Below are 26,738 nucleotides of genomic sequence, written 5' to 3'. Positions count from 1 at the left end.
ATTTTTAGTAAGACAGTATTTTTTCCTCCAACCAAGAAATATTTAAAATGAATGATGTTAGGGTAAATAAAACATCGCGGGCGATTAGCAGTAAATTAGACGGTGGGTGAAGTCTCCCTCCCTTAAGGGATTTTATGGAAGGGGAGGCTTCACGGGGCGGGAAGGTTCCGAGCTTTTCATGTGCCTCAAGCTTAAGCGATCCATCGAAGGGACGCATAAAGGTCTGGAAAGAATCTTTTGCGCCGATAAACCTAAAATATTTAAAAAAACACCAAATAAGTAATAGTAAGGATTCGACCAGATGACATGTTCAGTAAAAAGCACAGTTTTATTTTATTTTCCGAAGCCGTAAAAATCATAAACAGGAAGCTTTGCTACCATTTGCGCAAGTTTCTCCGATGTTTACAAGTCTTTGTCACTAGTTTCAGCTTGCAATGTCATGTCCATAGTCAGTTACGCAGCTTTGAAATGTGCAAATAATTACAATAATTGTGAAAAATAAGTCTAGAAAAAAAATTCACTCTTCATTTTTAAATTGAAATCTCGGGCAAAGCCGGGTAGTTAAAGTATTTCATATTTAATGAAATACTTAATATTTATTTACCAAATTAACAGAGTTTGCAATTTTTTTCGATGTTTGATTTTCATAGTGACAATGACAAACCTTTCAGAATATTACGTTCGTTATGTTGTGATTTTAAACCCTCTATATATAGCTAGTCAGGTAAGGTTAAGTTACTTGAGGTTGGTTGAGGTTAGGTTAGCACAAAATAATTATGTTGGGTATTACTTTACACAATACATACTATTAAGGTTTTACAAAGATAGGTTCGCAATCATTTAATTTGCACTCACCGTTGCACTGGTAGTCAGAAGCATGTTGTTGCAATATGAATTCTCGCAAATAGCTATAGCTTCAAGACATATTGATGATGACTATCTGTCCCAGGAACGACTAATGATGACACGACTCTGGTGTGACTAAAGCGGAACACGTCTGCCACTGTTGTTAGCATGGAGATGATAGCCAACCGACCTAACCCAAATAGAACAGGGCTTATGAATTCACGAAGACGATGACGATTTTCTTATTTTCTTGGAAGCAGCTCAAAGAAGAAAATATCATGAACCGTACAATTGAGCATGTACCAATTTGTTATTTTATCCTTGCGAAGTTGTTAATACGTGATGGACGTCTAATGTAAATAAACATTGTTAATTTGTTCCATCAGTTAATAACATTTTTTCTCCGCATTGCCTTGGTGAAAATACCCCCATTTAAAATCAAAAGTTATGTTGTTTGATCATTTTGGGTCGTGTTTAGTGACAAGCTCTGAATATCCAGGTATTTCCTGATCTTCCTTTTTCTCATCTCCTTCCCTTAAGGCTTACCACAAACCCAAATTGGGGATGCCGTAGTCCCATTGGCTCAGGAGAGTTAGGAGCAGTTGGATCACTTATCAGTGTAATCGCATAAGAAAAATCGTTTACAAACTTTACTTTCACGATGCACATAAAATAGAACATTTTTAATTATTGAAGACAATATTAGAGATTCTTTAACGAAAATTTGAAACAGAAAAATCAGAAAAAGATCTAGGACTCGAATCCAGGACCCTTGCCTTGCCAGGGCACAGCTCTTCCAATTGAGCTAATGGTACCCTATCTCCTTCGGTCATCTTAACATCTAGGACTCGATCCCAGATGTGACCGTATCTTTTTCTGATTTTTTCTGTTTCAAATTTTCGTTTAGGAATCGTTTAACAGTCTCATATTGTCTTCAATAATTAAATATTACAATTTGAGGTTTCACTCACTAAGTTATTTCAAAAAAAAAAAAAATATATATATATTTTTTTTTTAATTAAAAGAAAGACAAACATTCCCAGGTTACGAATAACCCAAAAATGTTTGAAAATCTCCTACTACCACCACAGAAAGCCGAAAATGTTGCTTGTGTTGTGATGGAGGACTTAGCCAGCCGAGGAATCGAACACGCGACGCTCGGGTGAGACCCAAGCGCTATGCCCACTCAATCACTGACCGGTCATTTTTACAATTATGTTTTAAACCAACTCAAATTCAGTAGCCGATTATTGTATTCGTCCTTTTACTGAGTTAAAGACTTTAACACGTTCCTTTAAAATACCGACGGCGTTAAAGCTGATTTTATTTTTTCTCAACAGTTGTGGATATTTCAAACAGACGTTTTCCTTCGTCGGCCATATTTTATTCACTCATCAGCGCACACTTTACGGGCTCCCAACACCCATTGCAGTCACTCACACACAATTTACTCCTATTTCGGACATAAATCTTTGACTAGTGTTGCTTGCACGATTCATCAGTGCCCCCACTCCCTTTCTTCTTACCCCTTCCCGCTCCCTACCCCATCTCACCCAACCCCCCCATCTCTCCAACCAATTTCCCCCCTTTTGCCACTTTTCCCACCGGTCTTCGTCCTTTCTCAGGATCTGGGTAACGTTAGCGAACACCTATGAATAAACTGAATTGAAATCACTGTATGTACTATTAAGTGCAAAGATTGTGATGTTAATATAACGAAAAATATACATTAGTAATCATTATTCCATGTATGTGTTATGTCCTTACTTACTTCTAATATTTGTTATTACTAGGTACTAGTTTTTTTTTTCATTTCTCGTTTACTGTACCTTTAATGTGTTCTACATAAGTGACCTATGTAATGTATTTGTGTACTACTGTTAAGAAACTATGGAAACAAAACATAAAGAACAGCACACGATGAAAAGTTTATTAAACTCAGGATATTGCGCCATCTGGGCGAGGTCTGGTATAAACTTATAGACTTGCCGTGTTTTTCACTAGATATGCTATTTTTTTAGTAAAATTAACATCCCTTATGGAATCAATCTTCATTTAATGCAAGTGGGGTTATTTAATTTAGGTGAAGAGGTACGAAGTTGAAAACTTAACTTCAGTAAACAGATTCATTGTTAAATAATGAATTTATATTTGAAAATTTTTTGTATTTGAAAAAAAAAAACAAAGACAAAAAAGAACAGTTTTCAGATTATGGACATAGATTTGAAAACGTATCTTTTTTGACGTACTATGAGGACAAAGTGGAAACATTACAGTTTAATACAGAACGCGAAAGTATGATTTCTCTAATGGTATTGGCAATTGACGCAGGTAAATTATCCATCATTGTCGTATAGTTCGTGTTCCCACTCTTGACAAAAATTGCACTGAATCCATTCTTAAGTTGAAGGATTATTGTAAACATCGCTGCAAAACATGAAAAGTGTCAAAATTTGTTGTTTTGATGTGCCGGCCTGAGGTTAAAAATTATTTTTTTCTTTCACTGTTTCCCTTTTGAGAAAGTCATTTCTCATCTTCTTCTAGGAAATGTTTCCGCTTTGCCCAAGTGGTGTGAAATGACAAAAACAAACAGAATATCGAAAAATCATGTCACAAGATCATAGACGTATTAAAAGAACCTTCAACAATACTCATACGCAATACATTAATAGATAGCAAAAAAAATTATCTTTATATTTCATTGAAAAATCAACCATTGGAGGTTGAATCTTTTCGTATGAAATCTGCACAAATTACTCAACACACATGTGTACCACGCTGGGTCACCACATCTGTACAAACATTATTCAGGGGCACAAGGAAGACTAGTGCCTTGCGAAGTGAGCGCAGAGTTGTTATTTTATTTTCTTTTATGTGAACTTTTCACTTTGCATTTCTTTACGCTACTACTAAATCGCTTTATACCTGTTGAATTTTTCTAATGGATAATATACGTACATAATTTTTTTTGCAATACCTTTAATATCTATTATGTTTGATTGAGAAAGCATTGTTACTTTGTAGTTCACTATAAGTATAAATAATATATATATATTTTTTTTAAAAGAAAGACAAACATTCCCGGGTTACGAATAACCCAACAATGTTTGAAAATCTCCTACTACCACCACAGAAAGCTGAAAATGTTGCTTGTGTTGTGATGGAGGACTTAGCCAGCCGAGGAATCGAACACGCGACGCTCGGGTGAGACCCAAGCGCCATGCCCACTCAACCACTGACCGGTCATATATTTGATTTATTTAGATAAATTGTAAATTGTCAGTCTCGGGTTCCAAATCTAAACTTTCTGTTCAATAAACAAAATTATTTTGCTACCCACTCATCTACCTGGCCTCAAACAATAATTCGTATAGGTATAACAGAATAAAAAAGTGATTTTCCTTGATCTATATTAAGGTATTCGTAGTTTAAGTAGATGAATTCATGTAATTCAGTTCTAACTGATGCTATGAAAGAGTATTAACTTAATATACTGTGTATATAACAGAGTAATAAAGCTATTTTTGATATAATCCGTCTGTAGTAAGGTATTTAATAAGATTAAAGAAGGAATATAATTCATTTAATCCAGTTCCTACTCCTACGAACGAGGATTTACATAACATACTGTGCATATAACAGAGTAATAAAGCTATTTTAGATAATATCCATCATTCGTAAAGTATTCAATAAGATTTAAAAGAGGAATAATGAATTCATGTAATTCAGTTCCAACTCCCATGGAAGAGGATTTACATAAGTTACTATGTATATAACATAGTAATAAAGCTATTTTCGATAATATTCATCTGTAGTAAGGTAGTTAATAAGATTTAAGGAAGGAATAATGTATGTAATTCAGTTCTGACTTCTATGCACGAGCACGAGTATTTACAAAACATACTGTGTATTTGTGTGTTGTGTTTTTTGGCCCTTTCTTCCGTTTCGATTGAGCCCCCTTCCGAAGTGAGCGTTGTGCGGAGGGTGGTGGGTTTGTACAATGATAGCTACTTGGTAATATTTTGAGCTTTGATCCACTTCGCTATCGAGAAGGTCTTTGTTTTCCGTTGATTAGTTCCTTTGCTGTGGAGCCCGTTCCGTGTTGGTTATAATGGCGCTTGCGGAGTTTCGTTTTGTGTCTGGCTCGGGATTAAGGAAAGTACAACAAGTCTTTCATTCTGCGGACCAAACTACGTCCAACGTACGAATATATGATATGTGATTCATCTTGCTGCATTGCTTTTGCATAGGTACATGGCCAATACAAGAGAACGCCGAATATTAAAGATTTCCAAACTATCTGTGAAAATGGTTTCGTACTTAAGCCTCATAAATTCAGTGACGTGAATTCTTCAATGGATATAGCTTTTTGGGATTCCTTACATTTTTCATAGCGTTCTTTTCAACCATGAATCGGGTCCCAGAAAAAAAGCAGTTGGTTCGACTCAAAATGGCAGAAAAGCGAAGAGCCAATATTTTACAAGTTTTTGACAGGTTAGATGGCTTTCGTATCTGATGTACGACACGCTGGCAGTGGACGGAGGGGTTGAAGGGAGCAGGGGAGGGGGTGGTGGGGGGCCGGACACCTGTGCTTTTTCAGACGCCCGACCAGCGACGCTTTGCTTCGCAGATGCGGCGATAAATTCCCGGAGTTTATGCCGTGGAGCATCCCGCGGGCTCCGTAAGGCGGGGGGCGGCCCGGCCAGGCGGGCGGGGGCGGGCGATTTATCGCCGCCACTGTGAGGGGGGCGCTCACAAAGGATCCTGAATGATGGAGCTTCAACTCGCGGCACAACGGGAAAGGCCGCAAAGTGATTTCACGAATCATCGCCCCCGCACCTCGACCACATTCTGTCGTGTGGATGTAAGCTATTCATCGCGAGTTATATGGAATCATAGAAACCGTCTCTTTGTAACCGGACACCGGGTACTACTCCAGTACCTCTCCTCTCCTCTAAGCTCTAAGATACTTTTACGAGACTTGTACAGTACGCAGACCACTGGGTAACATAACTCGTGGCAAAACACTCACAAAAGCTGGATATTTATTTTATACATCTGTTGTTCCCCTGATGTAATGTCCCTCCATATATCGTCTGCATGCTTTTAGACTGAAGGCTGTTACACTGGGGCCGGGCGGGACCTCCCTTCGTGGGGGTAGGTTAAGAATTATTGAGAATACATATTGTAACGGGGTACGCGCTCTGCCAGCACTTTTGTTTAGCACTTGTGTGTTTTTACTGAGACGGGGTGAACTGAGTGTGGGTGGTGACTGGTGACTGGTGACTGTTGACTGGTGACTTCATACTTGTGACGTCTCGAGCAGAGAATCCTCGCACTAGACGGAGAAGAGCTCGTATGTTTTCTGTAGTTAAGCTACTAAAATGATAAATTTATTTTTTCTTTTCTCAGGGACAATTATGAAATTTAACTGATCCCACAAATACGTAAATGCGTTAAGTGGATTGAAAGGAATGCCACATAACTCTTTGTGTCATTCACGTGTATACATGGTATTGGACACACTCTTCTGTTATTTCCACTATTGATGAACTTTCTCAACACAGCTCAAGCATTAGAACCTGATCGCGTGATATTCAAAACCTGTCAACCAGATCTTCCTAAATTACACAATTTTTTTTATTTTCCCCCATCCTTGTGCCATCTTCAAACCAAAAATCTCATCAGCATTGTTTTTGTTTGTTCCAGAGTGATGTCTCTAACCACCAGCAGCCCCTGCCCCGTGTCCTGCTAGGGCGGTGTGGACGCAGAGTGGGCGGGAGGGCGGGGCCCCTCGGCCCGCTACGCCCCGGGAGGGCGGCGCCCCATCATGCGCTCCAAGCAGCAGCCCAGGCCATCGTACCGCTGGCTGAACAAGCAGGATAACGGTGAGTCGACTGTTCTAATATACTCATTTCGCCTGTCGGTGCGTGAAGTCAAATATTTCTGCGTGAAATTATTCACGATCAATGAACTTAAAATTGTACCATTTAAAGTTTTCTGTATGGTGGTCAGATTTGATTGCCTAATTTTCTTTTAACATACCATACGATCCTATTTTTGGTACAAATGTATGAGACGATGTATGAATGTGAATGAGGCAAGAAGTGTGTGGTAAGACCGAGTTGTTTGGTTATCCGTCCTATCTGCCTACTCCTGCGGAGAAACGGCCTGATGGTTAGTTAGTTAGTTAGTTTAGTAGTAAACTTACAACTAAGAGTCAACTAACGACAATATAATAGGTATATTAAAACAAAATTCATTTCCATCCGGATACGAAACATCTTAAGATATCGTGACTCATCACTATAAGGTCCTATTCCTAGCACCACCATGCGCTGCTATCACCCCTGTCCCCCCACGATAATAAACCCCCGTTGTTGACTCCCTGCCCCCCTCGGCATGACTTACGAGACCTTACGCGACGCACAATACGAGGATTTTTGACGCGCATTCTAAAAAATTACATTAATATATTGCTTCACGCAGTTTAACTTCGCCTGGGTGAGAAGTCAAACGGGGATATGTTTCATTTTTTACTTTTGTTTCCGGTTTTTCGTGCTTTTGACATTAGTTTATAATTTATTTATAGTTGCTTAATATGCGAACCCTTTGAGTTGTGGCGTAGCGAACGATCCTCGGGCCCCGGGGCTAGCTTATTAACAGCCCCCCACCGATAAAGAAAAGTATATTCCATGACTTCCTTTTGCATCTATGTGAAATATAAAATTCAATATATTTTACGACACTAGAAATTGTTTTATCATTCAATTATAAATTTAGCTTCTTTGCGTTTAAGTTTTTACTATAAAAAGGTTAAGAAAAAAATTACAAAAGTGATTTTGTTTTGTTGTAGGTCAAATTATTATTTTTTCTTCTCTTATGGTTGTCCAGAATGTTAAGGCAGTTACACCACTGGACAGCCTCCGATTCAATTTGTTTTCAGGTATGGTTCACCTTACCTTTTTGAACTTTCTACATACACACATAACCTAGTTAATGTGTTAAAAAAACATTAAATTTTCTATTTATTGCGTCCGAAGTGAAATAACACACATTTCATACCTATTACTAATAATTATCACAGATAATTAAAATTGATCTCTCACAATATCTCATCTCCCAGCTATTTGTTATTTCATGTTCAGGATGAAAATAGCATTCAGAAGTGAACGTTTTGTTGATTTTATAAGCGATAATCAATATAACAGCAATAAATCCCCCATTAGCAGGATAAACACGTTGCAATCCATCTGCCATTGCCATTGCCATGAGATCAACGCATCAAGGCAGGCAACGCCAGAGTTGCAGTTGCCACGGCACGGCACGGTACTGCGCACACTGGTTCAAACCGCAACTTAAGCTGGACAAAAATATATGGCATAAAAAAAATGATTACACTTACAGGTCAATTTTTTTACTTAAAGATTAATACTGTTGTCACGTATTTTACACTTATTCGCGACATTTTAATGCCTTGAAACTTTTTATGTAATGTTTACGTTAATGGAAACCTTTTTTTATTTATTTTTTATAATATTCATTACATTATATGCAAAGAAGCTTTTGACTGTCCAACTAGGAAGGTTTCCCGTTTTAGGACAGTCAAATTAACAGGTTTCAAATTATCCTATAGGAATACAGGATTTAAGAATAGAGAAAATAAGTATGTAAAAGCGAAGATAAAACTATACAAATAAATAATATCATATAAATATTATGCGGTAAGTTTTATATATAATTAAAATTCGCAATACCTAATAAACATTTACAATACAAAGTAAATTTTTACATTATATAATGATATCTAATAGAGAAATATCACAGTATTAATCTAAGGCATTTTTTAAAATTATTAAGTTTATTCATCCTGTTTTCAAGTATATTTATGGTTACAAATTTAAATTTCATGTATATATTCATCGTTTACTTAAGAAATCATTTGTCATTTCACTTCTTTGGGAAGAACAGTAAAATAAAGTTGTTTTCAGTCATGCTTTAGAATTTGTTGCATATAAAAATACGACTGAACATCTTTTAACTCCTAGGTCCCAGACACACAAACGAAATTTAGCATCTGTTCAAGAAAAAAATTCATTTTATGAAAATGTTTTATAAATTTGAATGGGAGTAAGAGAAAATTGCGCTTACTTCGGGCACACCTACTCACAACATGCTTTTATCGGTTCACTGTCGGTCATCGGTTATATCTTAAGTGTATTTTTTAAAAAAATTAGTTGACTCCTGTTAACATCGTATTTTTGCCACCCGATGTTGCGAACTGCACGTTTGTGCTGCGTCGTAGTCCGCAGGGTACGGGCGCGATACGGCTGTTCCCATAAATCACTTGATTCTGTCACCTTTTTGTATTTAGATTTATGTCTCCGGCCGAACAATGAGAGAAGTGCAGCTGTATGTAATATTCGTTATTACCGCATCAAATTCCTCCTTTTTACGCCGCTCCCCCCCCCCTCCCGTTACTTTTTATCTTTTCACAATTTATGTTTGTTTCTGGTTCGTCTGGTAGCGCCTGATTGTGCCCAGACAATTTATGCTTTTTGTTGTTTGCCTGTTTTGTCCGTCTTGTTGCCATTGTGCTGGGACGGCTACTAGCTGGAATCTATTGCAGGATCTGGATTACATACTCACTTAATTCTTAATACTCCGCAGACATACTTTCAATACGCCACATTGATTTTCTGCTTGAATCTTTCCACAATGTTCTTTATAATGGTTTTAGTCATCTTAATAAATAACACATAATACAAATAAAAATAGGGTGCGGATATATACAATAATAATTCCTCTGAAGGTGGCATAACCACGTGTTGATAATGATCTTATTACAGTTATCACAATAATTAAACTAAAATACTCGCAGAACTTAAGAATATCATCATTTCATTTGGTTTACTTAAAAATTTGAAAAAAAATTATCTTGACCATAATTCAGTAATAAATGTATAAAAGTTTTTCATTTACGATTTCTAGAGCATTTCGACTACTTTCAGCTCGCAGTTTTCACTTCCATCACGAGCTGTGGAGCTATGAAATATACATTTATTTGCCACAAAATAAGGCAAGACGTCATATTGAGCATCCAACATTATGGTTAAATGATAAAAATGGTGTTGAAACTCGGCCGGAGTCCAGAAGTAATTACTCTTAATAAAATAAACCATCTTACAGCCACAACACATCACCTATACATTTTTTCACAATTGTTGCTCTTCAATCCACCTGTTTGAAATGCATTTAAAATCGTTTTCAGAATGATAAAGTTGATTCAGTAAAATCTTCAATGGTTTAATTACATATCAAAACGAACAGTGTATTTCCTGAGAAGCTGCATCGTAATTTTGCTTTTTCTCTCATATGTTTACCACTCGCTTCCACAGCCTTCGGGTGGGTTTACAAGTAGCCGCTATCACAAAGTTCTTATAATAAATTATCAGCGAGACTGACTAAGTATAAAGCCCTTCAGTACTTAACCGAATGTCTTTCAAGATAACGCGTCGATACTTATAATAAGCCATCTTATATTCAAAAACATAATTCGTCTGAATGTTTGTATAAATCAAGTTCCATTTAAATGAACTTTGAATCTAAAACCAGTTCTTTTATTGCTTCTGTTAAAATATATGCCGTCAAATGTGTTAATTATCAAATTCTGTGATTTATAGCTAGCTCTGGGAGCGTTCTTTATTTCATTGATATTTATTGTAACCTCGAATTTTCATGTTTTTAAGTTTGATTTCATTTGAAAAAAATATTCAGTGAATCTGGAAATATTAAATTATCGGTTATTTAAAAAACCGATGATTTGTGGAAAATCATTGTAAGATTTTAATAATAATTGATTAATTTGTATAGTTCTGTTTTTGTAAAAAACCATAACTGCATAATTTGTTGTATCAATCTAAGTTTATTAGTTTTCTCTGAAAAGTTGTGTTTATTCGAGGATATCATAATTCTTACTAAAATACTATACGGAACTATACTTTTGAAAAGTTAAAAGAAAACTGCTAAAAATAATATTTTTGTAAAGAAAATTGACACGTGATTGTTCATCTACTTAAATTGTTGTTATTCTTATTTGTTTTAACATTAGCTTCGCATTTGGGCCGTGAGGAAAATAATTTACTTCATGGCCTATATCGTCCCTGGGAATGCTGTGTGGAGGGTAATTGCAAGGAAATAAAGCAGAGGAAGTTCTGGGAAGGAAACCAGTATGAGGAATGGGTAGGAATCTAGGATGATCCCAATCAACCCTGCTTAGTGACCAAGCATAACGAACTACTTGGGGTGACATATGTCAGAGGTTGGTTATCCAATTCATGGTTCCCGAAGCGGCGGTACACGCCTCCCAAATAGCAGTTAGTGATAATGAGTTCCCTTTCTTGATTGCTTTTTGTTTAATTTGAAAGTTGTATATTCCTCTGACTCATTAGATTGCATGACTTATTTCACCTTGTTAAAAATAATATCGTAAGACGTATTAAGTAATTAAAAGTTAACAATCAGAAAGAGTTCTCACCAGGTAGTGAGGTAGAGTTATAAATGTAGAGTAGTACCTATATCTGTATAGGTATAAGGTAGAATGCGGAGTCGTCAGTTACAAGATATAGTGGCTACCGCTTGTTTTTATTACAATAAACACAGCCTGTCACGTAGATATATGTGTCGATGATGAATATTCATTGGGGCGTCCTAAACGTGAATGGTTCCACAAGTAATTACCAGTTTTTGATTGATTTACAGTCCTGTAATGGCAGGTTCGCTGCGATAATTTGTAATTAAATTGTCAAATGTGGATACAAGAATTTCATTTATTCCATGCATTGACATTTTGCATTAAATACGTTGTACTGTGTATCCGCAATTCGTATAATGTGATGCAACGTTCATTTTGAATTTATTTGTGATTGAGGTAGTTTTATTTTTGGTTGATGTAAATACAATTTCTAAATGATGGAGGGCAATTACTAATTGCTAAATGCTTATTGCTATATTTCGATCGATGCTTTTTTGCTTTGTCATTTTTCATGTATTTCGATCTTACCTACAGTTTAGTATTGAAAAAGTTTTGGATAATATGTACCATTTAGAAAAGGTACAACATGAGCATCTCCTGTCCCCATCCCATCTTCCTCTGCCTCTTGCCCTTTCCTATTCCTTCTCCCTTCTTATATATTTATATGATTTTTTTCTTTTTTGTTAATTTCATTTTCAGTTAATGGTTATAACCAATTACAATTTTGTATTATATCATATTAACCAACATTAGCATAAGAAACTATTTTGGCTTACCTCATATTTAACCACTTGTATAACTCATCCTGTATAAAATTGCTGTTTGTTTCTTACAATAAATAAATCAATTTTTCCCATCATATACCTACTTTCATACCTAATATCCATTTCCTTCCTTAAAGACAGCCTTACCCACACTTGGAAAGGAGAAGATGGTTTGTTGCCTTGTAAATTGTCACAAGTACAGCATTCGAATTCGTGTAGTGTAGCAAGAAGGTGCAATCGTCGTGTCCTCGTCGTATTATTCACATGATTTGTGCTCTGTTTGAAAATATCAAAATCATATTAAAGATTATCTCATTTTGGAGGAAATTTCTCCTGTGAACAGTACAAGTTCGTCGAGAGCCCTATTGCTGGGATTGTTGGGAATTCAAGGTAGGCTGTTCCTTCATTCCACCTTTTCCGTGATTTTTCAAAACCAATTGAATGAGCTTTACGCTATCGTTTTTTTCGTGGATTTGATTTACAGTTCATTTCCGTGTAATAGAACACGTTACACCTACAAATAATGTTGATATGATATAGTTGTTAGTTTGATACTAATTCAAAAATATACAGCAGTGTCTTTTAAAAAACATGTCATTTCTCTGGATCTCCAACCTTTCAAACATCGAAAATCTCACGTCCTATTTTAAAACCCGAAAGGTTTGGAGTGATAATGGAGAAAACAGAAAACAATGTAGTCGGTTGCGTGCTAGGCCGTGTCAACTAAGGGTTTCTATGACCGAAGGTTGTGGGCTGTAGGAGGGGCGGAGATTGGGTGAGAGGGCGGGGAGGGCGGGAGAAGGCCGGGGCGGTCGCGAGAGCCGCCCTAACTACCCCCTCGGGCGCTATCGGTTTTCAATAAAGCAAAAAGCACAACATCGACGCCGAGGGTGGACCTCTTTCTTTCACGGTTTTATTGCTCTAACAATGTGTCCTACATACGAGTTTTCACAAAGCCAGGCCACGTCTTCAAATTATTGTTTTCGGAAACTCGTTGGTTAAAGGAAAGTAAAATGAGAAAAAATACAGTATTATCACGAGTTTTTTCGCTTGTCAACGTATAACTATTACACCTTATTCACCGGAAATAATTTGCTACTAGTTTTAGTGTGAAGTAACAATGCAAATTTGTTAAATTTGTAAGAAAAAAATAGATTTGGGGATACAAAATCCCCAGTATCCCCAAAGCCAAGGCGTTCGTAAAAATTATGGATTAACCTTTACATTCAGCATTTATGTTTTATATTAACGGCTATATAATTATTTAATGGCTTCTTTAATCCTAAATATTGACTAATAAACCACAACAAAACAGGTTATTAACGGTATTTCTTTTGTTTGCTTTTTTTGCGTGTACCTATCTACCGAAGTGACGATGGATATAAATTAACCATTCTATTTATTATACAATAATTTATGCGATTCTATGTAAAAATATACCGAAATTAGAAACCGCAAAGCTGTTTCGTGAGAGTGTTAATTATTGGTAATAGTTAATTGTATTCGATAAACTGTATCCACTCAGCGTGGGCATAGCTACGTCAATAGAAAAACGGATAAGTTTAATTGAATGTTTCGACTGGCGGCATACAAGTTGAATAAACATGTATGCTAATTACCGACAAGCGGCTCAAAAATAATATGTATTGTGAAAAATGTTTGGAAATGTAAATTATTTTCTGAATCTCACTTGATCACATAGGAACACAATGACCCGATCATGTACACTAATGCCTCGAATAATGTCCACCAGAATTATAAGCGTGCTATATCGCTTAGCTTTCATGAATAATTCCAAAGGATTAAAAATGATTTCGAAACAAGGAATTTTAAAGATTCCTTCATTTTAATTCTTAGAAAATATTCAAAACATCACCCGCCTACTTCAGAGAAACAGAAACGTTTTAAAAACATTAATGGATTCAATCATTGGTCGTTCAGATTCATAGGTATAAATAATTACTAATTTATTTCGTATTGAATTTATGATATAAAACGTACCTAATCAAGAAGACAGTGTCGGGTTATAAAAATGCTATTAAATTCTCGATTTATATTATGTGACCTTTTAAATTCGTCTGATTGAAGAAATGATTACTTTGTATAATGCCCATGCTGTTAAGTGGGAATATGCTGGTGATTTATTGCATTCTTCTCGAATGATATTAAATAATAAGAGATTCTTTAATCGTCACCGGTCACATTAAAAATTAGAGATATTACAGCCAAATCTTTATGCTAATATTCGAGTTACGGGCAAATGTCAGATGTATTTATGACGTTTGAATTTATTTGATGACAGTGAGCCATTTGAGTGGAAGTGTCCCAAAACGGGACCTCTTCGAAATTGGATATTTTCTCGGACGAGTAATTATTGTTTCTTCTCAATAGCCAACGTTTTAAATAAATGTTATCCAAGAATTTTGGCAATGTGGCGTCTGTTTCATCCACACAAACAGGTTTGTCAAAATCTTGCCAAAATTCGTGACGAATTGTATTCTAGCTGGTATCACAATATCAATAATGATCGGTTAGTAATGCAAATATTGTGAGGTCATAAATTAACCACGGCAATGCCTTATGCATGGTCGTAGGAAACATTATATTTTATTCGTGTTAAGATTATTTTCGTATTAATTCTTTTGGAGCCATTTTATTTTATGACCAACTTTTCAAAATTATTGTAAAATTATTAATACATTAATACCTAATATTTTAATTCAATGCATATTATTCGGTTTCTATGTAGTTAGGTGCGTTGAATTGGGGTTAATAAACAAAATTGCTGTTGTTAATATTAATTTTCAACAAAGTGCGAAAATATCAATATTTTAACAGCCAATTTAAAATGTGACAATCGTCTTGAAAGGATGATAAAAAATCATTAAATTTAACCGTGAAATTTGTTAAGAAATTCTAACTGCATATGTTAATTGGTTATTATTTATGGTGATGCTTTTTGCATTAATTTATTGCTGTCTAAACATAGCCTAATCAGAAAGCTAAAAAATAAGATATCGATAATATAATCATTCCAATAAACCATTATTGCTTTGTCTCCTCCTTCAAAAAAACAAATAAATAACACAAATAACGATACTTTATGTAATCAAATGGACGTGCAAGTAAGTAAAAAGTTTAAAATTTCTCGTTGTAGTTCCAAATTAAGTTAAAAATATTGCCGAATTGTGTCGTGACATATTATAATTGGTGCCGAAAATGTCACCGGGCATATTTTTAAAAGCCTCACGATTTATTTAAATAAATATTTTATATTTATTGTTCTTTTACGTTAATCAGCATTCCTTCAGGGCATTATCTTGATCTTTTCTTCATATTTATAACAGACGCTTACCGATAATTAAATTCTACTTCGTGCAATCTTAAAATGAAATAAATTATACTGTTGTATTTTTCATTCGCTTATTATGTTATTTCATTCAATCCTTCATAAATTTGTGAATACTATTTTATTTTTTGAAGATATGACTCTTGCATCGTCTTCATCATTATTAAATAAAACTTCCGCTTTTCCCATGAGTAACTTACACACCGAATATGAAAAGATGATAATTTTAAAAAAATGAATCGTACAGTAATAAATGTATCTGAACGAACACACAGATTTTTTGCCATAAGACAACATTAGTCTCCTTCGTTTAATCGCCAGGAGATTTTTATCTTATGTAATTAATCCAAGTTCCGAACAGGGTAGGACTGGCACGGCGTATTGGAATTTATTGGATAGGGCGATGTTACAATGTGAGACCCATATATTTAAAGGCCTTCAGAAATAGGGACTATAAACCTTTACTTTTTTTACATGAAAATTTTTATATTACAAAAGTAGCTTACTATCACAATTTCTCATATTTAATGTAGTTCTTATTATTTAAAATTTACTGATTGGTGTAGATTTTATAGTTTCCGGCATCGCATTTTAATATTTCATCTCATTGTACAGTAAACAGTTTTGTATATTGGCTTTGTCTATGGCTTTTTTTGGTAGACTGATTTCATTGCATGGTTGTGTTATGTCTGTGATTATCATTGTGATATTTCATTTTGTTTGAAAAGCATTTTGGTAACAGGTTTTTTATTATTTTACGTATAAATATCATCGCGTTCAAGGTCTGCATCTATTTCACTTGCTTATTTCGCTCTTTTAATCATTTAGTTGCTTTTGAAAATCTATTTTGCTAAGTATTATTCTCATTGGTTTATTTTGGAGAATTTACAACTTATTTTGTTCTCTATCGTTGCACAAGAAAATAATCATTGAGCAGTAGTTAAAATTTTGAGCAATAACGGAGTTGAATATAGTGATTGTAGTTTTTCTTCTTACGAATTCTTCCCAAAAAATAGATATACTTCTCAATTTCTTTTGTGTACATTTGTGCATAACAGTATGCACAAGTGTATGACTTACAAATTCTCCTTATCTTACAAAGAAAACATATCACACAACGGTATTTTTAGTCACTGCCCAGGATGGGAAACCTTTTCATTAAAACAAAAACAATAAGGAATAAGGAATCCAATCTCATAACCGGCGAATGGCCATAATATGAAAAAGCACATTATTTATAAATTAATATATATTTATTAATTAATAAATTATTGTAGTTGATACTGCAGTATAATACTTGCGTATAGAAACCAGGATATCTAGTATATTATGGGACTCATAGTACTAATTTTCAAGTATTTCGAAAATAATTATTTCGCATTATAAGGTTATTATTTGTTCTCCAGTCCACTCCTGTTTCCTTATGTTTCCCGGATAATATTTTAGCGACTACAGTCCGCCCTCTCTATAAGATCAACAGCCCATATGACTCGCATACTAATTACCCACTCATCTTCTTCCGTCTCATGTCCGTGGCCCGCCCAACTCCCATCTAGGGCCGTGAGTCTGTACTCTGTACTCTGTACAGGACGTCCAACAAGTAAATTTAATCAAACACAAATAATAAATCACGTCTTTTTTTTACATTAATTTGCTTTATTCATTATTTTAGTAGGCGAATTGAACCGGTACAGAACAATCAGCGTTCAAAATCTAAAATTTCAATGATTTGCCTGAAAGGCAGAGCAGCGTGCGTTTCGATTATATTACGTATTTTCAACTCGGATAATGCAACAAACTTCTACGTGAATTTAAAAAAAAATAGCCGCTCATTTCCAGTATTTGTATATTCAATTCATTCAACATCCTTGGCAGATTGATGGCGCAATTAGTGACTAGGGGCTAATTCACCATCCTCCTGATAGCTAATCCATAGGATAACGTTTGTTAATAAATAAACAAATAAATACTCGCAATAGGTGGAGAACTCGGCAAACTTATCCTGTATATAGCCCCTATTCATTGGTTTGAGTACCGAATAATAAATACGGACTTTATAAATAAATAAATCTAAAATTTATATTTTTATTTTTGTTTAATGTGAATACCGCACAAGAGTCTCATTTGCTCCTAACCGTCTGGAGCCAGTGTGACAATAGAAGTCCCAATTGGGGTATGTTGTGAGGATGAAAGTTTCGGGGAGGGGAAGGAGATAGGGAGAGGGAGGTGAGAGAGTACTTGACTATTTAAATCTGGTCTCCAAACACGGCTAAAGCCATTTCAAGCACCGTTTCAATCCTGAATGGTGGTCTTACACCAGGGCGATACTCAGAGTATCTTCCACTCTGGAACGTGCCGCAAGCATAATAAATATGCATTTTAATAAATTGTGAAATAATATAAATGTGTCAAATAATATTGCGCACGCCGGGATTTGAACCCGCGACTTATATGTGCCTCTCTAGTCGAGAGCCTTACCCACGGAGGCCGTCAATTATTCATCAACATTATCCTATGGATACGTATAAGCCATCAAGAGGATGATGGAATACCCCTTAGTTGTATTAGATATAAGTCAGAAATGATCAAATATTTTAAAAACTCCTTTTCATTACGCTTTCTTTCGGACATACCTACAGAAAATTTAGCCCGTAAAAGTAATAAAGTTGCTGTATCATTTTACTAATATTCTATAAAGTTATCTATAATATTTATTATATCTACGTTTTTAATTAAGGTGTATGTTTTGCGTACCATCTACACAAGTTAGAAAATTATAATTAATTTTTATATTTTTTCTGAATTATAATAAGTCTTTGTAATTCTTCTAAATGAAGTTTTTATGGCCACACTGTATTATGTAAAATCATCTGGTACTTTATTAATCGACTGTCTCGGTATGGAACTTTGATGGTGTAAGATTTCATATTACATGTAATGGTCAGTATCGTATTTGTAATGATGTGGGAGTACCCGATGCATTCTATGTTTTCATGTTTCCATATGGTTCTGGTGAATGGAGAACCCAGGCGGCCGGGCCCGATGATTTACGTCTCTAATGGTGACCGTATCAAAAGGAAAAATTGAAAATTTTTAGACATGTCCTCAATAAAGTTTGATAAATTATTACGGTATTGACAGTGCGGAGTGGACATAAATTTAAAAACAAAGTAAACTTTGTTTAGGTTACGACTCTTCATACAACTTATAAACATCCAAATGTATTTTAATGTGTAATAAAATACGTTCTTTATTTATGAATAAATAAGCCAATAAATAAATATTGATCAAAACACCAAAGAACGTTGATACAAATAAGGTAAAATTTAGTAACTAATACATAATAATATTCGAAATGCTATAATTTTATATTTAATTCATAAATTTAGTCAGGGCTATACAGAAAAAAAATCCAGAAGGATCTTGAAATGCTCAGACTGACATTAAATAACATTGGTAGAAAGTCTATATGACGCCTTGGTGAAAGACTAGCATTCATAATCAAAATTTTGCTTTAAATGGCAATAGCCGTATTGAGTGACCGGGTCTGAATAGCCAGGAACTCACTTCCCAATCTTCCTCTTCCCTATTTCCTTACCCTCCTCACTCCCTTTGGCATCACAAAATATCCCAAATTGGGATCCTATAATCTCAATTGTGTCCGACACTTATTTAGGTAATTACATAAAAAAAACGAATATTAGGAATACTTTTCATATTAGGTAGGTATAGTGGTTTCTAAATTCATTTTCGTGTTCCTTAAGTTGGATGAACTTCATCTTACGAAAATGTATAGGCAAACTACTCCAAAGTTTGCAGTGAAATGCTGAATGCTTCAAGTGAAATCGTATTAATAAGATGAATAACGATTATTGACGGATCAAGTAGTTTTCAGCCCGTTTAGGAACAGGTAAAATCAGGGTCGCATCTCCTGTCAATAAAGTATAGTTTTATCGCGGCGTAATCTTTTGAATAAATTAATTAACTGGTTACCTTAATCCCAAGTCTTCCCGCATAGTTCAGTAAGGTTCAACTCAAATTATCGTGATTTAACCGATTTAGCTGATTTGAATAGTGAAGCGAGACACGTATAAACTATTATGCTTCATTGAATATTTTTAACCACTGGAGATATGAACCGATAGAAACATGTTGGGGGCGAGTCCATGATCCCAAAATCATAAAAAAATCAAATATTTAAATTCTTAAGCATAAACATATTTACTTTGGTATTTATTAGGCAATAGTAGTAACACAATAGAGATAAACGGTTAAAAGCTTGTCAGCGCAGAGAAAAAGGAGTAATTATTATTGCTGATCCGGTTAAAAACGGGTTTGCAGGACGTTTCCTGATTAAACTAATAAAAAAATCACAATATATAAGAACACGTGATCATGTACCTGCGTTTTCCTCGATAATATATGATGTTGAAACCCAAAAAACACATTTTTATTTTACTAAAAGTTTTTCAGAAATCCTATCAGTTCATTCGTTAAGGGCCTGCAATCCCGTTTTTATCCGGATAACGAATAATTTGAAGGGATTTTTGATAAATTATCAATTTTTCCTATATGAACCCGAACTAAGCTCAATTTTTCCTTACTTCTGTTGAAATTGATCAAAAATTTCTCGTGGCGAAAATATTCTTTTTTGAGCAGATAAACAATTTCACTGATTTATTTCAGACTTAGAAATCGAAAGGTCTTACCTAAATTAGCGAAATCAGTTTTTTGTAAATCGGCTTAGTTCACACTTGCTGGTTTAATCTTTTTCGTGGTGTGTACATAGAACCTCAGGTTTATCTTAAATCTGATGAGATTGAAAATTTCAAATGTTGAATAATTTCTTTGGTCTGTTTGGGCTTAGGATTCGATGCATAAAGCGACATCAATTTAATTTCAAATTTGTGAAGATCACAATTCTAGGTATAATCTGTTCTGTGTTTTGTCGGCAGGGTACCAGAGTGCAGCGCGTTGAGCACGTACGCGTAATGCACGCTAGTTAGATTGCTGAGCGGTTTTACTGCACTTGTATGGACACGGGTTGATAGTATCTACGTAGCGAACATTGATTGCATCAATCATTATAATTTTATGCATTATACTCGTTTATTACCTGTATCCTATTAGTTAAACATCCCCATCAAATTTCAGGGAAATCGAAAGATATATTCTTTCATTAAAATCGAAAGATATATTCTTTCATTAAAATCGGAAGATATATTATTTCAGGGAAATCAAAAGATATATTCATTCATTCATTAAAATCGAAAGATATATTATTTCATTAAGATCGAAAGATATATTCTTTCATTAAAATCGAAAGATATATTATTTCAGGGAAATCGAAAGATATATTCTTTCATTAAAATCGGAAGATATATTATTTCAGGGAAATCAAAAGATATATTCTTTCATTAAAATCGAAAGATATATTATTTCATTAAGATCGAAAGATATATTCTTTCATTAAAATCGAAAGATATATTATTTCAGGGAAATCGAAAGATATATTCTTTCATTAAAATCGAAAGATATATTTTTTCATTAAGATCGAAAGATATATTCTTTCATAAAAATCGAAACATACATTCCTTCACTTAAAAAGATTTATGTAGCATGATCATATAAATCTGAATACATATTTATGCTAAAATCATGATTTATTGTCACTGATAACTGAACATTATTTGGCAAGTTTTACAGAACACTTGATGTCTACGTGACATGAACATCTCTGGGCCATGGGATTTTGCTTAATTATTCAGAATCTCTTGAAATTATTCGATATTCGGTTTAACTTGGGATTTCATTCCCTTCACTAATGAATTGATAGGTTTCCCGATAAAATTTTAGTAAAACACGAATATATTATCAGTATGTCGGAACATGTGTTCATAAAAATCCAAATATTTTCGCTTTTCATCATTATTTGTTACAAAAAAATGCTGGTGTATAAACACGTGTTCCGAAATATTAGGAATTTACTAAAAGTTTAACAGTAAGCGGTATTCAATCCCGTTTTAACCGAGTTTCTAATAATTTGAAGAGATTCTTAATAAATTACGAATATTAATTTTTTATTTATTATTTACATGTGGTCAGTGCCAATAAAAAATATATGTATATCTACATTATTTAAGTACATACAACGGTTACATATTACTAAATGTGTTTAGATATAAAAAAAATAAAAATTATGATCAATTAAAGTTACAAACTAGATTTAAAAAAAAAACTTTTATATTTATTGTTTTATTCTTGAAGATCATCACTGTTCTCAAAAAAAAGTTCTCAACAAAAACCCGATGGAGGAAATGTATAAATGAAGACATGAGCAATAAATTAAAAAAAAAAAACTTCTGCACTTAAGGCAATGCACTACGTCGTGTAATATTTTAAATTGAGCCGCTATTAATAACAACCCTTACGTAGATGGCGATAAGGTTTAAATTCTCGCCTTTCACCATCCGCCTGTTTTGATTTATGCAAGAAAAAAACATGGCCAAAAAGTGCCATTTATTTCATTTTGTGGATGTTCAGGCATAAATATTTAATTTTTTCCGATCATTTTATAAATAACTTAATTTGCCACATTATGCAATAAAATCATAACCGAAAATGGGTTCGTAAGTAGGAGATTTTGAACTTAAAAGCAGTTTTCATAGGCCTTTACATTATTTTTTCTGGACTTGAATAAAAATTCTTATATAAAAAATACTCTATTATTTCAAAGGCCAAGATGTATTTTACTCGCAGTATTTAAGTAAAAGCATCTGAAACATTTCTAGGCGACCAAATTTTCAAACCAAAAACACATGATTTTGCATTACTACGTATGGCATCGCCTTGGATTTTTAGAGCACCTATATTTATGCAACAAAAGAAATGTAATAATTAAACGCCTTTAACTACTAGTTTCTTTAATTATATTCCCTTTTGGTTTTATCATCTTATAAAAGCATGCAGCTTGAGGTCAGAAATGTTCTAAATATTAGTTTGTTAAAAATACGAAAAGACATGACGGTTTTTGTCTGTATGAATTTCTGATCCTTTATACCAGTGCTCCGCAACCTTTTCTCACCTACGACACACCAAATTTCTTCCTAGAATTCCGCGGCACACCAAAAGCTTAAATATATAGATATTAATTTGATACACAAATTTTACAATAATTCCTTGTTTTTTATTTGAAAAGTATACATACATACATATAAATATAACATTTTTATTTTTACGCAATCTTCATAATTATTAGAAAATAATAATAAATTAATGAGCGATTAATTGTTAAATTAACCTGCGCTTGTTTCAATGAACACAAAAGTTTTATATTCGGCTCGATTTTTGACAGCGCAACCCGAAGTTCTTGGAAGCATGACAGCTTATCATTTTTAATTAATACAGGCGTTGAAAAACTTTGCTCACATAAATATGTCGTTGAAAGTGGAAGTAGTGTTAAGAATGCTTTGACGGAAATGTGAGGATATTCTTTTTTAACGAAAATCCAGAAAACATCTAATTGATCTTCGGAGAAGTGAAGTTTTAATGTCATATCATTATTTAAATCTGTAAATTCCACTCGAATTTGCAAAGGCAGTGCTTCCGTAGAATTTATTGCATTGGTTGCAAAAGGATTTCGAATCCAATCGTATTGTTCCGTATTAATGGAATAAAAATACTGAACAAATTTCTGCTGAAGCATACTTAAATGTTGTTGGGTCAGTTAATTGTTTGTTTTCAATTGTACTATGGTTGATCCTTTGGTACATTTCCAAACATCCTTTTTGCAACTCTTTCTGCCAAAGTTCGTTACTAAGTTCATTCAAATGCTTGAATATATCAGCCATGTATGCAAGTTTGGCTATCCAGTAATTATCATCGAGGTGCTGATATAGTTTGGACATATTTTGATTTAAAAGAAACTCACACACCTCGTGACGAAGCTCAAACAATCTAGCCAAAACTTTGCCTCGGGATAGCCAACAAATTTCAGTATAAAACAATAAGGATTCATATTCGGCTCCCATTTCTGCACAGAGTATTCCAAAGATTCGCGAGTTTAGGGATCTTGATTTAATTATGTTTACGATTTTAATGCATTCATTCATCGTGTTCAAAAGTTCCTCCGGTAAATTTTTGACCATCAATGCTTCTTGATGTATGCAGCAGTGTGTAAATTGTAACGTTGGATTTTTTTGTTTTACACAAGAGACAAAACCCTTTTTACTACCCGTCATTGCCGCAGCGCCATCCGTGCGAAGAGCAATGCAATTGCTCCATTTAATATTATATATGTTGAAGAGATCATCAGTTACTTGAAAAAATTCTTCACCGGTAGTTCGCTCTGGAACCTCCTTACAAAATAAATAATGTTCTTTAATAAAGTCCTCGTCAACGAAAAGTACAATAGCTATCAACTGTGCTTTATTTTTAATATCGGTTGTTTCGTTGATCTGAAGTGCTAATTTTTCAGCCAATAACAGTTTTCTAATCAGTGTTTCTAATATATTGTGAATACCTCTTTTAACAGTATCTGCAGACAATGAAAAATAGACAATATTACGAAAAATATTTTGTCATTGTGTATTAAATACATAATGAAATATTGTAAAATGTCAAATACATTGAATTTGACCGCGGCACACCTGCGTCCGGCTCACGGCACCCCAGTGTGCCACGGCACACCGGTTGCGGAGCACTGCTTTATACCGGCAACCTTTGGAATGATTCCTGCATATATGGACGGTATCTGGCCAGCCGCCCCCGCACGTAGCTGCCGCGGCGGGCACCGGGCACCGGGCACCAGGCAGGACGATCATGATGTTATATTGTTCAGGGCTCTCGCACCTGCATGTTAAAAAAAATCAAATATTTATGTCCAAATTATTATAAGCAATAATTATGCATCTGAAATAATCTTACAAAATTGAAAAATCTCACGAGAAAGAATAAATACAGCCGACGGGAATCGAACCCGTAGCATTCTGATTGCCAGGCAACTGCTGCTCTATCCGGGTATTTCAAGTGAATAATTATTGCTTATAAAAATTGTTTTAATCATTTATGCTATGCATAAAAACATTGTCTCATAAAATTTATCATTAAAAAATAAAAAATATTTATCTATAATTTTTTTACCAAAACAGTTACCAATAAATCAAAACATTGCAAATGAGATGATGATAGTTAAAAGTATGGTACACATACTTACGTATATGGTAAAACATACTAAATTTTCTTTCGTGTATAAATTTACAATAGGCCATATGTGGAAAATATCCACATTTCCTGCGAAATAGTTAATTAACCTATTAAGTTATAAACGAGTTAAACTTCATTAGTTAACAGTTCCAGAAGACAGTACAACAATTCAGGTACCTGCTTTGTTAATTTCGTTCAGGAAATCCATTTAACCTGTTTTCAAATTGAACAAAATTTAAACTAGACAATATGGCGTCTTATCTTTGTTTTTACAATTTAAATGATTCTTATTAAAATTGATGCGTTTTTATATGTTGTCGCAGACCAAAGGCTGTCACCCCTGAATTGCAACTTCGCAGCTATCATTAAGGCCCATAAACCAGTGTAACAATACAGGATAAACGGGCGCAATCACTGCGCGGCTCGTGCATCAATCTTACCGGGAAATTCATCTGCAGCACTCGTTATTCATCGCCTCTTCGGATTCACTTCTGATGCTGTGATACGTAAGGCGTTTCGTAACGCTACTCAATCTCGGCGATTGTTATATTTTCATGTTTTTATTTTAAATGGCTTTTATACTCTAAGTGGATATTTAATGCAAGGCGATGTTTGGTATGATGGAAAATATTATACTACATAATAATACTTTATAATAATAATATATAACATAAAATATTATTATATGAAAACGTTAGTCAAAATAAATTGATTTAAAATATTAACCAAACGTAGTTTTATCCACTGGTAGAGCGAATTTGCAAAATCGTTTTCAAAACCATTTAGAAAATTTATAATATAGCTATACATATATAACTAATTATAATAATAATAATTAGATTAGTCATAATAGACCCGATATAGTTTTACATGACAAAATTAAAAAAATAAGTTATATCATTGATGTCGCTATTCCGTATTCCTGTAATATTCAAAAATCTATTGAAATGAAAAAATAAGAAAATACACAGATTTAGGAAATGAAATAAAAAGAATTTGGCGTTCTCAGACTATAAAAATATTACCATTCGTTATTTCGGCTACTGGCATTATACCTAGCTCTCTCATTACAAATTTAGGTGTATTAGATCTATCAAAAAAATTATATATAAAGATGCAAAAGTCGGTCATTTTGAATACATGTAGGATAACGAAAGATTTTTTAAATATTTATGTTGAGGGATCAGCAGGATTTATAGGCCCTGTTAGAAGTTCTACCGAGCCGAACCCTCTGATATGAAAATATCTGGAGTCGGTGAATTATTTTCCCATTTGATCTGTGGTGAGTTGACGTGTTGTTCTTGTATTGTTTTGTATTCATTTTGCTTATATAATGCACTTGCATAATGTTGATTGACTAGATGATCATTTGTGGAAAAGTGTGTGGAAGGGTTTAGTTTTTCCTATGGGGAAGATTTAACCCGGACAATAAAATCGGAAGTTGAATAAAAAAAAAAATAACCTTTGTATGATTTGTATAGCGCTGTTTTTCAAAATCACCTCAAGGGTTTATAATGGCAGCTATATTTTTGCAAACGTCGTCGCTTGTTAATAAGAAATGTAGGTATAAATGCTAATTGATTTTGTAAAGTTGATCGATGTCAGTATCGCTTTGTAAAATACCACCAATCACAGTAAATTTGAAATGTTTTATATTTATAGTCTAAATGACTAGTAATGGAAACCCAGGCTATTATTTGCTTCCTCTTACCATTTTCTTGCTCCTTATTCCATCTTCCCAACGATATTCCTAATATTGGCGATAGCATCGTGAAAAGCGATAAAAAGGGTTTGAGATGAGTAATTTCATTCCAATGCATGAAGCTAACATTGTTTTACAGAATTGGAGGAACTACAAAATTCTGAAATCCTTACATACATAAAATTTGGACGTAAAGTATTTTCGTTGATTTTACATACAAGATATAAGTGTCGTATTTACGCACTGATAAAAATCATCATTTTCCCATTTCCAAGCAATCAACCATGCGTTTAAAATCATCCAAAACGTCTGAGATCGTAAATATTAGTATGGAATTTC

At 34.1% G+C, this 26,738-nt stretch overlaps 1 protein-coding gene across 3 annotated transcripts in view; it reads left to right on the top strand.

Annotated features, from left to right (window-relative positions):
- Positions 1-26,738, top strand: part of LOC149421681 (protein tiptop-like) — a 480,936-nt gene that overhangs the window by 190,939 nt on the left and 263,259 nt on the right. For all 3 annotated transcript variants that reach the window (XM_089635010.1, XM_089635007.1, XM_089635008.1), the window contains one exon: positions 6,556-6,734. In XM_089635010.1, the coding sequence (XP_089491136.1) occupies positions 6,677-6,734 (58 nt within the window). In that variant the 5' untranslated portion in view covers positions 6,556-6,676. The remainder of the gene's footprint in view (positions 1-6,555; positions 6,735-26,738) is intronic.

The sequence above is a fragment of the Hesperophylax consimilis genome, chromosome 8 (assembly GCF_061612785.1).
Source record: "Hesperophylax consimilis isolate HC1 chromosome 8, BYU_Hcon_1.0, whole genome shotgun sequence".
Classification (NCBI taxonomy): Eukaryota; Metazoa; Arthropoda; class Insecta; order Trichoptera; family Limnephilidae; genus Hesperophylax; species Hesperophylax consimilis.
Note: the sequence above shows the minus strand (reverse complement) of the source record. Positions and strands in the feature narration are given on the sequence as shown.